The sequence below is a fragment of the Panicum virgatum genome, chromosome 6K, assembly GCF_016808335.1.
Source record: "Panicum virgatum strain AP13 chromosome 6K, P.virgatum_v5, whole genome shotgun sequence".
NCBI classification, from domain to species: Eukaryota; Viridiplantae; Streptophyta; class Magnoliopsida; order Poales; family Poaceae; genus Panicum; species Panicum virgatum.
The window spans coordinates 14,076,588-14,091,341 of NC_053141.1; the positions used below are offsets into that span (position 1 = coordinate 14,076,588).

Here is a 14,754-nt window from a genome sequence, read left to right on the forward strand (position 1 = left end):
AGCCATTCAGCTCACTTGTTTTCTCTGTTCTTGGCTCGGGATAGAGGAGTTTTGCTCATTTCTTCACCACATTTGTGAAGATCTTTGATTCCCCGTCCATCCATCTGCTCTAAAGGTTTGGGGCTTGTTTTTCTCTTCTTCCTTGGCTTGTATAGCTCATTTCATACTTTAGAAATAGAGAAAATGTGTAGCTAGCTCATTTCTTGGACATTATTTTGCTAGCTAGATTGCATATGTAGGCGTAATTTTCTTTTAGATTTAGATGAGTATATGGATAGTAGAAATTTTTAGAATGAGTGTAGATACTTCATGTGATGTACTTGTATATATGACCATATTGTGGATAGTTGATTTTTTTATTCGTGAATGAATTAATGAAATGAGTATATTATAGAATTTTTTGTATTATGAATGGATTATTTTGACACTCTAGTGATGTATTTAATCAGGCTCACATTGAAACCATCTAGAAGCTAAAAAAATCTTTATTTCGAAACAAGTATACATCGTTAATCTCCATCCAACGGTGATGGCACTACCTTTCAGGGATACACGATGCGCTATAAGGACGTCGCAAATCGGTTGGTCGCATCACCAGCACTTCCGATTGATAAGAAGACAGCATTTGACGCAGTCAGCATGCCGTTGTTGTACTGAGAGCATATGAACGAGCATGCTGCCTGTGCCAAGTGCTGTGCCTATTAATCGTAAATGTTGGTGCTGCGACTAGCCGATTGGTGACATCCTTGTACCGCACCGTGTCCCCCCGAAAGGCAGTGTCATCACCGCAGGGTTGAGGTTACTGGGTGTCAAAGTAATTAGAAGTTATAGAGATTTCTTTCAATTAATTAGAGATTTCTTGAGGATTAATGATACATTTCGTCTTTTTTTATATAATTTCATTGTTATTTGCAAGAGTTATTAATCTGATCATTGTAATTGTAATAGTAAATAATTTTTGCTTTGTAATGGTAAGAATTTATAATTTTGTGGAAAATAAAGGTATTTTTCAGTAAAATATGGCTTCAACAGCTGGAGGGAGTGGCGCCGGTGGGGGTGATCGTTGTCCTTCTGGAGAGAAGGGCACAACTCGAGTAGGTCGTCGGTCCAAAAAACCTAGTGCTTTTCATAGGGCAGCGCTCCGTTATTTGGAAAAAGAATATAGAGAATGCATGGCAAGGGGCGAGGAACCTCCGTTTGATCTTGAGGATTTATTGCGGCGTTACGGTTCGTCACCACCAAACTCGGAGGTTTCAGCTCCGCCATCTTATTCTGCGCCAACAAGAAATCCGTTACAACATTCTGCGTTCCAACGCAAGGACGGTTGAAAACCTATGTGTTGTTGACCGAATTTTTAAATTTCATGTATAGTACTCCTTTGTTAAGTTCTGTAATGGATTAAGTACCCCTTTTAATTAATCAAGATGTATGATAGATATTGCATATCTTTTAATTATTCATGTTATGTTACATTTAGTTTAATTTAGGTTTGATATATTTTATTTATTCGATACGTGTAAAGAATTCAAATCGATTTATTTAAAATGCAGATGGACCGGCAATGGATGTACAATGCTGACCGACGTTCGAAAGAATTCATTGATGGCCTGCATTATTTTTTGTCTGTGGCTGAGGCAAACAAGCAGAATGGTTTTATGTGCTGCCCGTGTGTTCATTGCAACAATAACAAGGATTACTCATCTTCAAGAATCCTACACAGCCACATTTTCGCAAATGGTTTCATGAAAAAGTATGTTTGTTGGACGAAGCACGGAGAACAGGGGGTTACCATGGAAGACAATGAAGAAGAAGATTTTGACGACCACTTTCCCGGGAATGCTGGAATCGGTGCATTCGATGACGATATTCCCATGGAAGAGCCCGAAGTAGATGTAGCAGAAAATGATCCCAGCGACGATCTGGGGCAAGCATTGCACAATGTGCAGGCAGACTGTGAGAGTGAAACGGAGAGGTTGAAGTTCCAGAAGTTGTTAGAGGACCACCATAAGTTGTTGTACCCAGATTGTCAAAATGGATTTAAGAAACTTGGCACCACCTTGGAGTTGCTGCAATGGAAGGCGACAAATGGTGTATCCGACAAGGGATTTGGTGAATTACTCAAACTTGTTAAAAAAATGCTTCCTAAGGACAATGAATTGCCTGCCACAACGTATGAAGCCAAACAACTTGTTTGCCCTTTGGGACTGGAAGTGCAAAAGATACATGCATGCCCCAACGACTGCATCCTCTACCGAGGCGAGTACGAGAATTTGGATGCATGTCCCGTATGCAGTGCATTGCGTTACAAGATTAGAAAAGATGATCCTGGAGATGTCGAGGGAGAGCCTCCCCGGAAGAGAGTTCCTGCGAAGGTCATGTGGTATTTGCCTATAATACCACGTTTGAAGCGTCTGTTTAGAAATAAAGATAATGCTAAGTTGATGCGATGGCACAAAGAGGAACGCAAGAAAGACTCGATGTTGAGACACCCCGCTGATGGGTCGCAGTGGAGAAAAATAGATAGAACGTACCCTAAATTTGATTTGGATGCGAGAAACATAAGGTTCGGTTTGAGTACGGATGGCATGAATCCTTTTGGTGAGATGAGCAGTGGTCATAGCACTTGGCCTGTGACTCTTTGTCTGTACAATCTTCCACCATGGCTCTGCATGAAACGAAAGTTCATCATGATGCCAGTGCTTATCCCGGGTCCAAAGCAGCCCGGAAATGACATTGATGTGTACCTAAGACCATTGGTCGAAGAACTCTTATTGCTCTGGGGCGATGAAGGTGTACGGATGTGGGATGAATACAAACAGGAAAACTTCAACCTACGAGCATTGCTGTTCGTAACGATCAATGACTGGCCTGCTCTTAGTAACTTGTCAGGACATTCGAACAAGGGATACAAAGCATGCACACACTGTTTAGATGATACCGATAATATATGGTTGACTCACTGTAAGAAGGTTGTATACATGGGTCATCGTCGGTTTCTTCCCATCAGGCATGCGGTACGAAAGAAGGGCAAGCATTTCAAAGGCCAAGCGGACCACCGAACAAAACCGATGCACCGTAGTGGTAAAGACGTCTTCAACATGGTAAAAGATCTAGAAGTTGTTTTTGGAAAGGGATCTGGTAGCCAACCTGTTCCGAACGAAAATGGAATGGCGCCCATGTGGAAGAAGAAATCTATATTTTGGGAGCTACCATATTGGGAAGTCTTAGATGTTCGTCATGCAATTGATGTGATGCACCTCACGAAGAATTTTTGCGTCAACCTGATAGCATTCTTGGGAGTGTACGGAAAGACAAAAGATACAGTAGAAGCACGTCAAGAATTGCAACGTATGGAAGAACGAGATGCCTTACATCCACAACAGCGAGATAATGGACGACAATACTTAAGTCCTGCCAGCTATACTCTTAGCAAGGAAGAGAAAGAAACCATGTTTGACTGCTTGAGCAGTATAAAGGTTCCATCTGGATACTCATCCAATATAAAAGGAATCTTAAATTTGGCAGAGAAGAAATTTACAAATCTCAAGTCCCATGACTGCCATGTGCTTATGACTGAACTTCTTCCGGTTGTGCTGCGGGGGATTCTGCCTGATGACTGCCATGTGCTTATGACTGAGCTTATAGCCGTCTGGATCATCGTCGCAGCAGAAAAAGACGAAGCGAGGCCCAACAAAAAAACTGGAAGGGCGGTTCATTATAACGGAAGTTGGTCCAGATGGCGAACCGATCGCTCCAGAAGCTGCCGCCAAAAAATTCATAAGACAATCCGGATGTATTGTCAGGGACCACATCCCGATCAGCTTTAGGCTCTGGAAAGCTTCCAATCCAAGCGAGGAACGGGATGCGGTACCCGAAAGAGAAAAAGAATGGTGCTGGCGGGAGCTTAAGAAAAACTTCACGGTTCCAGCTGAATCCGAAGAGATATGCAAGCGCTGGACCCTGAGTAAGATGGCCGAACAACTGCGATCATTCAAGAAAATTTTGACGAAGAAATATATCAAGACCGGGACCACACCCGTATTTACCGGCGAGCTCGAAAAGCTCAGGGGTCACTGGGATGCATTTGTGGAATACAAGTCTTCAGAGCTTGGGCTTCAGAAGGTGCAGAAGGCCAAAGACAACGCCTCGAAGAAAGTGTACCATCACACTCTAGGCCAAGGAGGCTACAAGCTTGCAGTACCCAAATGGGAGAAGATGGAGCAGGATCTGCTTGACAGAGGCATCCGACCTGCGACCATGAACTGGCCTGAAAGGTCAAGGACCTGGTTTTATGGTCACGGGGGAAGCTTGGACCCATTGACTGGTGACTGCATCTATGGGCCAAACATCCAGCGAGCAGCCCAGAGACTACAGGAGGCCATACAAGCAGCGGCCGAGGGAACATTCCAGCCGGATAGAGAGAGGGACGAGCTGACTTACGCCCTTGGGAATCCAGAGCATCCGGGCCGCACAAGAGGCAAAGGCGTGGTTCCGTGGAAGTATGGGTTCAGGGAATACATTGATTCATATAGAAGCCGGCAAAGAAGAAAGAATGATGAGCGGGAGCACCTGCGAAGGCTAGAGGAACGGCTCATGTAACACGATCAAAGACTGGAGGAAGAGGTTCAACGCCAAGTGGCCGTAGCAATGAGCCAGCAACAGCAAGCGCAAACGTTGCCTCCAGAGCCTAGTGTCGCAGCCGATCACCTGTCTCAGCGGAAAAGCAGCTGCGCTTCCACAGACGTCGCCGCTGCCGAGCCCACGGGGATCCAGGCCGCAGTTGAAGCATCGGCCCCGCAGCGATTTCCAGTGGATGAGATCACCCACCGGACACCTTGTGACCTGCAGACTGCCGTTAAGAACTTAATGTTCACTGTTGCGTACGGTACCGCCATGCCAACCGAACCAGGCGACGTGTACCACGGGCAGCAAATTCCGCCTAGATACACAAGAGTTGGCGTGGAGCAGGTGTGCCAGGGTTGGGAGACGCTCGAGCTTGATATTCCTGGAGGCGATGGGGAGAGGACACTAGCAGAAGCCATTCATGGCTACATCCTATGGGATAAGCGCTACATTGTCCTAAAGTCGGATGATCAAACACCAAGACCGGCATCTCAGCATGCCTCTCCAAGACCGGCATCTCCGCAAAACTCCCCAAGGGCAGCACTGTCTCGGCAAGGTTCACCGGCACATTCTCCATCACCATCATCTCATGCGCCGATGAACACTCAAGCGTCACCGTCGCCTCCATGGTCACCCCCTCCGCCGCCGGCAAAGAAGCAGAAACGGCCGCCGGCAAAGAAGGTAGCTGCACCGGCTAGGGAGCCTCCAAAGAAGAAGGAAAAGAAGAAGAAAACCAAGGAGGCTCCTATTAAACCCTGGGACATGAGCCTTGAAGAATGCGATCGGATAACTCAAGAAAGAGTTAAAGAGCACTTCAAGCCGAAGCCGAAGCCGGAGCCCGAGAAAGTGTTAAATCCGATAGATTTGAAATTTTTTAAGGGAATGTGCGAAGCAAATAAGAGAAAATTCATTCCGAGAGACCCCCCTTCAGACTACGAACGCACAATTATCAAAACTACTGAGAAAAAGAAGAGACAATCAAAGTCGTCGTCGTCCGACGTTCCACAGCTCGGAGCCCAAAAGAAACAATCAATAGAGCCTCTCGTAGTGGGACAGACGACGCAAGAACAAGACTTTGTTACATTTCTGAAAGAATCAAACCTGACGGCCGCTCAGATTGCAGGGGGAGAAGATATTCCAAAGGCCGATGTGGTCGTCAAATGGACGTTTGAGATCGGCAAAACTCTTGTACCCCCCGAAGTAGTGTCTGTGCTTCCAACGCAAATGTATAAGCTGCACCAGCACTACATGCGTGCGATGGCCGATTGCATCTTCATGCAGGGCGCAAAGATTAAAGATGACGATTTCTTACGGGGGGAGGCCATTATATGGATAAACTGGGAAGAAATTTACCAACTATTCCATCAGGAGGCCCTCGACATCTCTATGGTCGGCTTGTGGGTTCTGTAAGTATTTTACTGTCCTTACGTATTGTTTTGCATGATCTCAACATACTGATCTCTTGATTTATTCGGTATCATGTAGAATGGAGATACATACTTGCAGAAGAAAGGGATACTCTCACCTCGGCTTCATCGACCCAATTACTTGTAATTGGAGGCTTCTACGGGACAATCCCGATGACATATTCCAAAACTTGTTCAAGTACATAAGCGTTCATCACAACAAGCAAATGATATTGTTTCCTTACAACTTTGCGTGAGTGATTCCTTCCGTCTAACTCTTTCTATTCTATAATCGAATTGTTTAAACCTTAACTACCAAGAACTGCCTCCGTATAATCTTGCAGTGAACACTTTGTCCTAATTGTCATAATTCCCGAGAAGAGCCTACTCGTGGTTATGGACTCATTGAGGAGACCTCCAGAACAATACGAAAATCTTCTTAACATGATGAAAAAGTAATTCTACCACTACTCCGTCCATGACCGATAATTTGAATCACTTTGTTACTTGACTATAATTGTTCTAATCATGCACAGGGTTTGGAAAGAATTCGCTAAAAATCATCCAGGCAAATTTGACAAGGAATTGAAGATCAAGACAGATTTTCCGGTACGCGCTTGGATGATTCGTTGCACGATTCATTAGTTTTATTATATATTCATGTAAATACCTGATAATTTCTTCTCTCTTAAAGTGTATGAGGCAGAAACCAGGCACTGTATTGTGCGCATACTATGTATGCGAGAACATCCATGGTCTGGTAGGTCCTCCAAAGGGCTGGACAGATTGGGAGGAGGAAGTAAGTAAAAAAACTTGTTAATATTTGAACTCGTATTTTAATTAGTCGAAATTAATTATCCCCTTTTTCCATAGGTCGGGGAGATGCGCGATAAACTCATACCGGAGGAAAAGGTTATGGCGATTCAAGAACAATTCTCCGGATTTATTGTTGAGCAAGTCCTCGATCCAAAAGCCGAATTCTACTATGATGGAATATCTAATATTGACAATCACAGTAAATATGACAATATACGCGTATATATGTAATTAAGAACGAATATAACTATGTAAATATATATGTGTGTCTATGTATTAAATTTCTATTTATGAGTATGTATGTATGTATTAAATTTCCAAAAGGCAAATTCTACTATGTAATTAAGAACGAATATACCTATGCAAATATGATGGAGTATGTATGTATTATATATATAAGCACTCCAATAATATATATGTGTATATATATATATTTATATAATATTGGTCCTAGACATTTTCATATGTAAAGGAATTCACATGTATAGATATGTGTATACATATATATATAAGTGAAATAATTTATATATGAAAACTATCTAGGACAAATATTATATAAGTAACTATATATATATGTATATATTAGTGGAGATCATACACACTGAATTCCAATACATAAGTTTAATTGAAATGCAAAAGTATAATTGAAATAGAAAAAGAATTGAGAAAAGAAAAACATGAAAAAAAAGAGACCTTTTGTCCCGGTTGGTAACACCAACCGGGACAAAAGGGTGCGTCAGCCACGTGGGCGCTGGCTGCACCTTTTGTCCCGGTTGGTGTTACCAACCGGGACAAAAGGTCCTCTTTTGTCCCGGTTGCCACAACCGGGACAAAAGGGGGTGCCCTTTTGTCCCGGACAGGCGTTCCCGGTTGGGAAACCGGGACAACAGCGGTTTCCCAACCGGGACAAATCAACGTTTTTGTAGTAGTGAAGCCTGCTTGGCAGCCATCACAACAGCAACAGACCATGGTATGATGCGAGTTCAACTTGAATCAGACTCCAAGATTTTGGTTAATTTGATTGATTTTGACAAGTCCCGGGGGATGTTTTATTTGAAGAAGCAAAGTTTCTTTTATCCACGCAATTTGCTTGTGTTGAGATGAATTATGTTCCACGTTCTTGTAATCGTTGTGTGCATGCTTTAGCTTGCTTAGGTATGTCCTGGGACCTGGATCAATCGAACATATGGGTAGATCCCCTTCAAGAGTTTGTAACAACTTTGATGGTTCATGACTCTGGTGAATCATCCATCATATAATATAAATGGCTTATTTTTCAAAGGTGATTTGAAAGATTTTACAAGTGAAGACTGGTTTGACCCTCAACCTGATTCTGTGATTCAACCTAAGGCTCGGGGGCTACTCCATATAGAGCGCGATTTCATCACACACCATATAAAAGAAGATTCGGGACTTGAGCACCTAATAGCCTCGATGCAGCCAAGGAAGTACTCAGAAGACTACTCGAAGCACTCGATGAAGCGTAGGAGGATTCTAGAAGCGCTTGAAGCACTTGGTGACGTCTTCAGAAGTACTCGGCGCTTGCAAGACTCGACTACGAAGAGGTCGCTGGCTTGTTAGACCCAGGGCAGCAGGACTACTCATAGGCATAGAATATTCTATAGTAAAGGATAGCACATGGTTGTCCTTTACCTCTTTTAAAACTACTCGTATGGAAGTAGGACTAGTTGATGTACAAGGAAACTACTCGACTTCGTTGGAGTAGAACTCTGCTAGTACTCGGCTAGGACTATCCATATAACTCTGCCCCCCAGACTATATAAAGGCGGCCAGGGACCCCTCCAAAACATCGACAATCACCTAAGGCAATAGAAACCACCACATAGGACATAAGGGTATTAAGCTTCGGCTGCCCAAACCTGTCTAAATCTTTGTGTTCCTTGCACCATCGCGTTCTGATCTTGGCGAGTTCCTGCCTACAATCAATCTCCTCGGGGTATTCTTTAGAGAGCTTGGTGGCTAAACACCACACCATGTTAGCCATGAAAATTTTCCATATCACTAATTATATTAATGGGTTCTAGTGTAGCTAATTATCATGAGAATTACCTCATTCCTATGTCATTCAATTTTAGTTCACTTTTTGTTAACCCAAGAACTGGGGCAGTTCTCTTTTATTGGTAATTGGGGCAGTTCTCAATAGTGATATCTATTCATCAACTGGTAAACAAAACGAAGTTTCATTGGCAATTCTCTTTTATTTGTTGATTTATAAAGCCAACCACAAACTGATATTTTTAAAATGATGAAATCCACAACTTATACTCTTAGTCACATTGGCAAGCCCGTGACACTACTGCAAAAAAGGGCCATAGGTACTGGTTGAAAAGAGCCATAGGTACCAGTTCTTCAAACAATACTACGAGACCGACACAAAAAGCCTCGGTATTCATCACCGGGTAATTTACCCGGTACTAAAGTACCGGCCGGGTGGAAACACCACTAGTTACCAAAGCTTCGCGTGTCCAAAAGAAATATTTTAAACCCGGAAGGAGGCCCACATGCGTGCACGGTGGATGAGATTCGAACTTGCAACCTCTTGCCTTGCACATACCTTCCTTAATTACAAGCTCACATACACAGCAATTGTGATTGGGAGAGGAATGTTTTCTTTTGAAGTAACCAGTGGATGCCTTCTAGCTTGCACTGACATGGCGCTGTGGATGACTCGTATGGTTTATCTGTCATGACTCCATGGTTGGGAACACCCATTTGGTGAAACAATGATTTAGAAGCGTGAAAGATAGCCTACTATAATCTTACAGGTCGAAGAAACTGTCAATACACACCTTGACGTGTGGTTCCAGGGTGTGTAAACTGTCGGACAGTTAATCCTTGACCCTATTGCCTATCATTCAACTCTATTTTTAAAGTCTTCATCGTATTGTGAATTGTGACTTGTAACAAAACTTCCTCCTAATACATGAACTCTATACGGCAGAACACCCACATTCTTGTCGATCTGCTTAACCAATCAACGCACCGGTATTTGAATGCTTGTCTGCGCTGGCCCAAGAGACAACACGTGGTAAGAACAGAAACACCAGAACTGATCACGGTATCCATGCTAGGTCTAGAAGCATTGGTTGTTGAGATCATTACCGGACTATATAAGAAACTCCAACCAGAATTTAAGAATGTTAGGCCCTCCACAGTGTTGTTCCTAGAGTGATGCCCAAACATGAGAGAGAAGGTTTGGACATCACTCCACCCCTTGCAGCTAGTGAAGCTAACTTAAAGTGATGCCCAAAAACCAGGAAGCAAGGCATCTACATTCACCGGTGCCCAAAGAGTAAAGAAACATATATTTACTGTAGCAACAGTGGCAGTTGAAACCTGACTCTCTCCCTCTGCATGCAGCCAACGTCTACATTCAACGGACACAAGAATTTTACCGTTGGCTCATCTAGACTAAAGTGCTATATATATACACAGAGACCATATACATGAGCATACAAATCTATTGCTCTCGTATTGTAGTCATGGAGAACACTTCCTCTTTGTCAAATCTCTTGAATTCTGTAATCAGAAATGGTGAGCCACAAAATCAAATTAGTCAACAGCAGCAAATTAGTCAGCAGCAGCACCATTTCCCTCCAACCCAATACCCTATGAATTATCCACCACCACAATACCCTCCCAATTTCAACCCTCAGTATGTACATCTATTCAATCCATTTGGAGCTCAATCAAGCTACCCACAACCACAATTCCCATTCACACAAGGAAGCTATCATCAGGGTACTTACCAGGGCCTGAGACGACAACAACAGGGAGGTGGACAAGCAACACCAGTTGGATCCATCGCCTTCTTTCAAGGTAGTGATTCACGAGCTGATGAGAGCAGCCCTGTTGGTTCAGCTTCTCCGGTGTCCCAAGAGCAACTTCAACAAGAAGATCCTGCTAACCCTGCATATTGGAGTGAGAAGAGCGATAGCAGCCCTGACGAAAGCCAAAAGAAAGAAGGGCGTGTGAATTGGGGAGAGGAGGAAAACCTTAGGTTAGTAAGTGCTTGGTTGAAGTGTTCTAATGATTCAATTCAAGGAGTTGATAGAAGGGGAGATAGGTACTGGAAGGATGTTGCAGTAGAGTACAATTTGCATGCACCCGAAGAGCAAAGAAGAACAACAGCTAAGTTGAAAAACCATTGGAACAAGACTATACCTTTTATTACCAAGTTCAATGGATGTTATGACAAGGCAAGGAGAGAGCATGCTAGTGGCGAATCTGATGACCAAGTCATGGAAAGAGCCCGTGAAGAGTACAAAAAAGTTGTTAACAAAAAGAGACCTTTTGCATTGGAGTATTGGTGGAGAGCAGTGAAGGATCAACCCAAGTGGAGTAAAGCTTACACAATTGAAGAAATGATGAACAAGAGAAGCATGCTGAATGCATCAGGAGCTTATTCTTCTTCAAATCAAGACAGCGAAGATGCAGACCCTGCAGCCAGGTGCTGACCACCAGGGCGAAATACATCCAAAGCTCAATAAAAAGGAAAGGGCAAGTCAGTATATTCAGAAGACACTATTTCAAATGAAAATGTGAGCCTTTTCAATGAACTTCAGTTAAAAAAGCTATTGCTGTTGAAAAAATGGCTGAAGCAACCCTTGCCAAAGCACAAGCTGCACAAAGCCAAAGCTGAAGCTGATAATAAAATGGCAGATGCTGAGAAGGGAAAGACAAAGCTGCAGATGATGGATAAGTACATGGCGTTGCTATATAAAGACACTACAAGCTATGATGAAGTTACCAAGGCACGACATGAAGAGGTGCTGACTTACTTAGCTACTCAGTTTTTTAGTTGAAATGTTCTCTTTTTTCTTTGACTAGTTCACTTGTACTACCTCTCTAAATTAAATGAGTATTGTTGTACTGCTCTTGTGAATCAGATCATGTATCAATGCGCTACTATCAGTGTATTAACTTGTTTGTTCTCAATGCAGCAAAGACAAAATATTTGCAGAACGTCAAGAGGGAGCAAGAAAAGATGTCGAGCGTGCATTTGGTGTTTTGCAAGCTCGCTTCGCCATTCGAAGAAGCCCAGCTCGTATGTGGCAAGTGCAATCACTCGCTGAGATTTTGTATGCATGTATTATATTATACAACATGATTGTGGAGGATGAAAGGGATACTTTTAGAGTTTGCTATGATGATGACTACGAGTATGACTATGACAATGGTACCTCCACGCCACTGTTAAATTATGGACATGGGCCAATTCATGGGTTTGCTAGAGCTCTAGAGATAGAAGAAGATATTCGGAATCGAGATATGCATGGTCGTCTCAAAGCAGACTTGGTTGAACATATATTTCAGCGTTTTGGAGGTGATCAAGCATAGAATAATTATTTAGTTTCTCAATAATATGTGTGTATTGTCAATGTATGCTCTCTACTCAGGCATGTCGTGTTTGAATGTACCTCTTTAGTTTTTTACTTCACATTTTAATCTCAAGCATATCGTGTTGTGTTCTATAAAGACTCCAACTAGTCAAGTATTTCTAAGTTAACTTCAGATTGATCTATCTTGTTTTGCTTTGCTCTATTTGACCGGAACTACGGCGGGCCCTTTGGGCCAGCCTGAACCATATATTGCCAAAAAACAGAGGGGGATACACGGTTCAAGAGAAGTACAGGGTGGGGGGCAGAGCAGAGCAAGACAAAGGTTGCCAGACACACGCCTGGCAAGGAAAAGAAAAAACACTAGGAACAAAGATTAAAAATAATTACATAAGAAAGAGCTCCAAGCATCCAGACAGAGCTTAGCACGCCACGCCGGTCTTGCACCCTGTGTCGCCAAAGCTGGAGATCGGCTGAGCAGCGGCGCAAGGTGAAGACGCAAGTTTCCTCCTCAAGTCTGAAAACCAGAGCATTGCGGCGCTTCCAAATATTCCAAAGTGTAGAGCGAACCTTGCCGTTGTCGATGTTGGGACCAGGAAGGGAGATGCCCCAGAGAGATTCAACATCACCGACCGAGAGACCCGGGAGGCCAATAACGGCCCAGATTTCTTTAGCACGAGGACAAAAGAGAAAGAGGTGACGAACATCTTCAGGAACGGCACAAAGGGGGCACAGACCAGAGTTGTTGGCTCGGCGCTCGCGAAGCCGAGCATTGGTATTCAGCTTGTGGTGATGCACCAGCCAAAGGAACGAGCGACATCTCGAGGGGGCCGCATTATGCCAAATATGCGGGGCAAAAGTATCATCATCCAGTTGGGAGAAGGAGGAGTAGCTAATGGCAATGGAGAAAGGCGTGGAGGGGAGGTCTCGGATATGGCGGTAGTCACAGCTGTCAGCCGACAGCTGAACGTTGGAAATCAAGACAAAAAGGGAGGTAAACTGCTTTGCTCTATTTATCCTGCTATTTTTGATTTACCCTATAAATCAAAATAGTACGTACCTGCCTAAGCTTGAAACTTATTGGAACCATAGCGATGAAGTCCCCCAACCATCCTCGATGCCTGCTGGACGTGGACTGCCGGCCGAAGCATGCACCGGAGGGGTTCTTTGCGCGGCAGCCTGCTTGACAGCGCGTCCTCCGCACGGCCGGCAGCTCGACGCGCCGCAGTTCTCCACGCGGCCGCATGCTCGACGCACCGCCGTTCATTGCGCGGCCGCCGGCTCGACGGCGCCGTCCTTCTCCGCGCGGCCGCATGCTCGACGCCGCCGTTCTTCGCGCAGCTGTCGGCTTGACGGCGCCATCCTTCTCCCCGGGCTCGACTTCGCCTGCTCTACAGTGCCGCCTGCTCTTCGGCACCTTCCTTCTCCAGCGCGGCCACCTGCTCGACGGCGTCGCCGATCTCCGCGTGACTGCCTGCTCTACTGCTTCTCTCTTTCTGATTCGACCAGATCCGAGCAATTGAACTCATGCTGAAGTAATATCACCAGGAGGGAGCTCGAATTATTTGACGGATGGCGAGATCCAGGGATCGCTCTGGTGGGGAACGACGAAGACGGAGGGTGCGGCGAAAGGAGGAAGGAAAGAAGAGATTTTCCTGGCGCGCGAAGGAACCAATTATTTATTATCAGTGGGTCCCATCTAAAAGTAGATAGCATCACTTTCAATTTTTGGGAACTAAACGGCCCTGCTCCACGCTGCGGCTCCAGAGAGCGATGCCTATTTTTCGACCGTGGGTCCCATAATTTTTGGGCATCGCTATCCACACTGTGGCCGGCCTTAGGATGTTACCACATTTGTCGCTTCCTATTTGTCGAGCTCGACCGGAGACGTCATTTGTGTGCACATACGACATATATACTATCCTAAAAGAATATTCTCCCTACTCATTGAAACGAACCAAATCTTTTCCGGGCGCATGTCCACTGCTAGAAAATCTAACATTTATACCGGTCAGCAACTCCTATTTAGTACCGGGCGGCTGGCCGGTATCGCCTGGTCAATACTAAATGGCATGCCATTGCCATTTAGTACCGACCAAAACACCCGGTACTAAAGCGACCGTTTATTATCGGTCGGTGTTACCGACCGGTACTAAATGGTTTTGCACACAAAAATTAAAGAAAAAAGGGATGAGCAGCTAGGAGGCCCCGCACACGCACATCGTAAATGCGAATTTTTCACGCGTAAATGCGCGTGCGCGATCGCGAGGATTCGAACCCATGACATCCGGCCTTGCGTGTTGCTTCCTTACCATCTCACATATGCATCACATGTGACTAGGGGAGAGATGTTTTCCTTTTGAACCAACCCGTGAAGGACCATTTAGTACCGGGCCAAGCCACCGGCCGGTACTAAATGATGCATTTTAATACCGGTCGGTGTTACCGGCCGGTACTAAATGGTCGCGTACATTTAGTACCTGCCGATAACACCGACCAGTACTAAAATGCGTCATTTAGTACCGGCCGGTGGCTTGGCCCGGTACTAA

The 14,754-nt window shown here is 44.5% G+C and overlaps 2 protein-coding genes across 6 annotated transcripts; one reads left to right on the top strand and one right to left on the bottom strand.

Moving 5' to 3' along the window:
* Nucleotides 1-1,550: 1,550 nt before the first annotated feature.
* On the top strand, nucleotides 1,551-3,377 carry LOC120639104 (the record flags this gene model as incomplete). Its single annotated transcript, XM_039915143.1, has 2 exons — nucleotides 1,551-2,558; nucleotides 2,961-3,377. Coding segments are annotated over exons 1-2 (1,425 nt in total), but the record flags the coding sequence as incomplete, so codon positions are not given.
* A 6,729-nt stretch (nucleotides 3,378-10,106) lies between these two features.
* Nucleotides 10,107-13,872, bottom strand: LOC120711831. Of its 5 annotated transcripts, none has more exons than XR_005690497.1 (4): nucleotides 13,266-13,865; nucleotides 11,219-13,168; nucleotides 10,616-10,775; nucleotides 10,107-10,385 (listed from the first exon to the last, which is right to left on the bottom strand). XR_005690497.1 is itself a non-coding variant. In XM_039997494.1 (2 exons), exons 1-2 carry the CDS (start codon nucleotides 13,518-13,520, stop codon nucleotides 12,569-12,571), a joined length of 855 nt encoding a protein of 284 aa, XP_039853428.1. In that variant the 5' UTR covers nucleotides 13,521-13,872; the 3' UTR covers nucleotides 11,953-12,568. The 5 variants fall into 5 exon arrangements, 1 of the variants encoding a protein (XP_039853428.1); XR_005690496.1 differs by having other exon boundaries at nucleotides 10,862-13,168; XR_005690498.1 differs by lacking the exon at nucleotides 11,219-13,168 and having other exon boundaries at nucleotides 13,266-13,872.
* Between the last annotated feature and the right edge of the window lie 882 nt (nucleotides 13,873-14,754).

Coding starts and splice junctions, on each gene's coding strand:
- LOC120711831 (XM_039997494.1), bottom strand. CDS start 13,520: ATGCGGCCGCGCGGAGAAGGACGGCGCCGTCGAGCCGGCGGCCGCGCA. Junction 13,169..13,265: donor TAAGTTTCAAGCTTAGGCAG/GTACGTACTATT, acceptor TCCAACGTTCAG/CTGTCGGCTGACAGCTGTGA.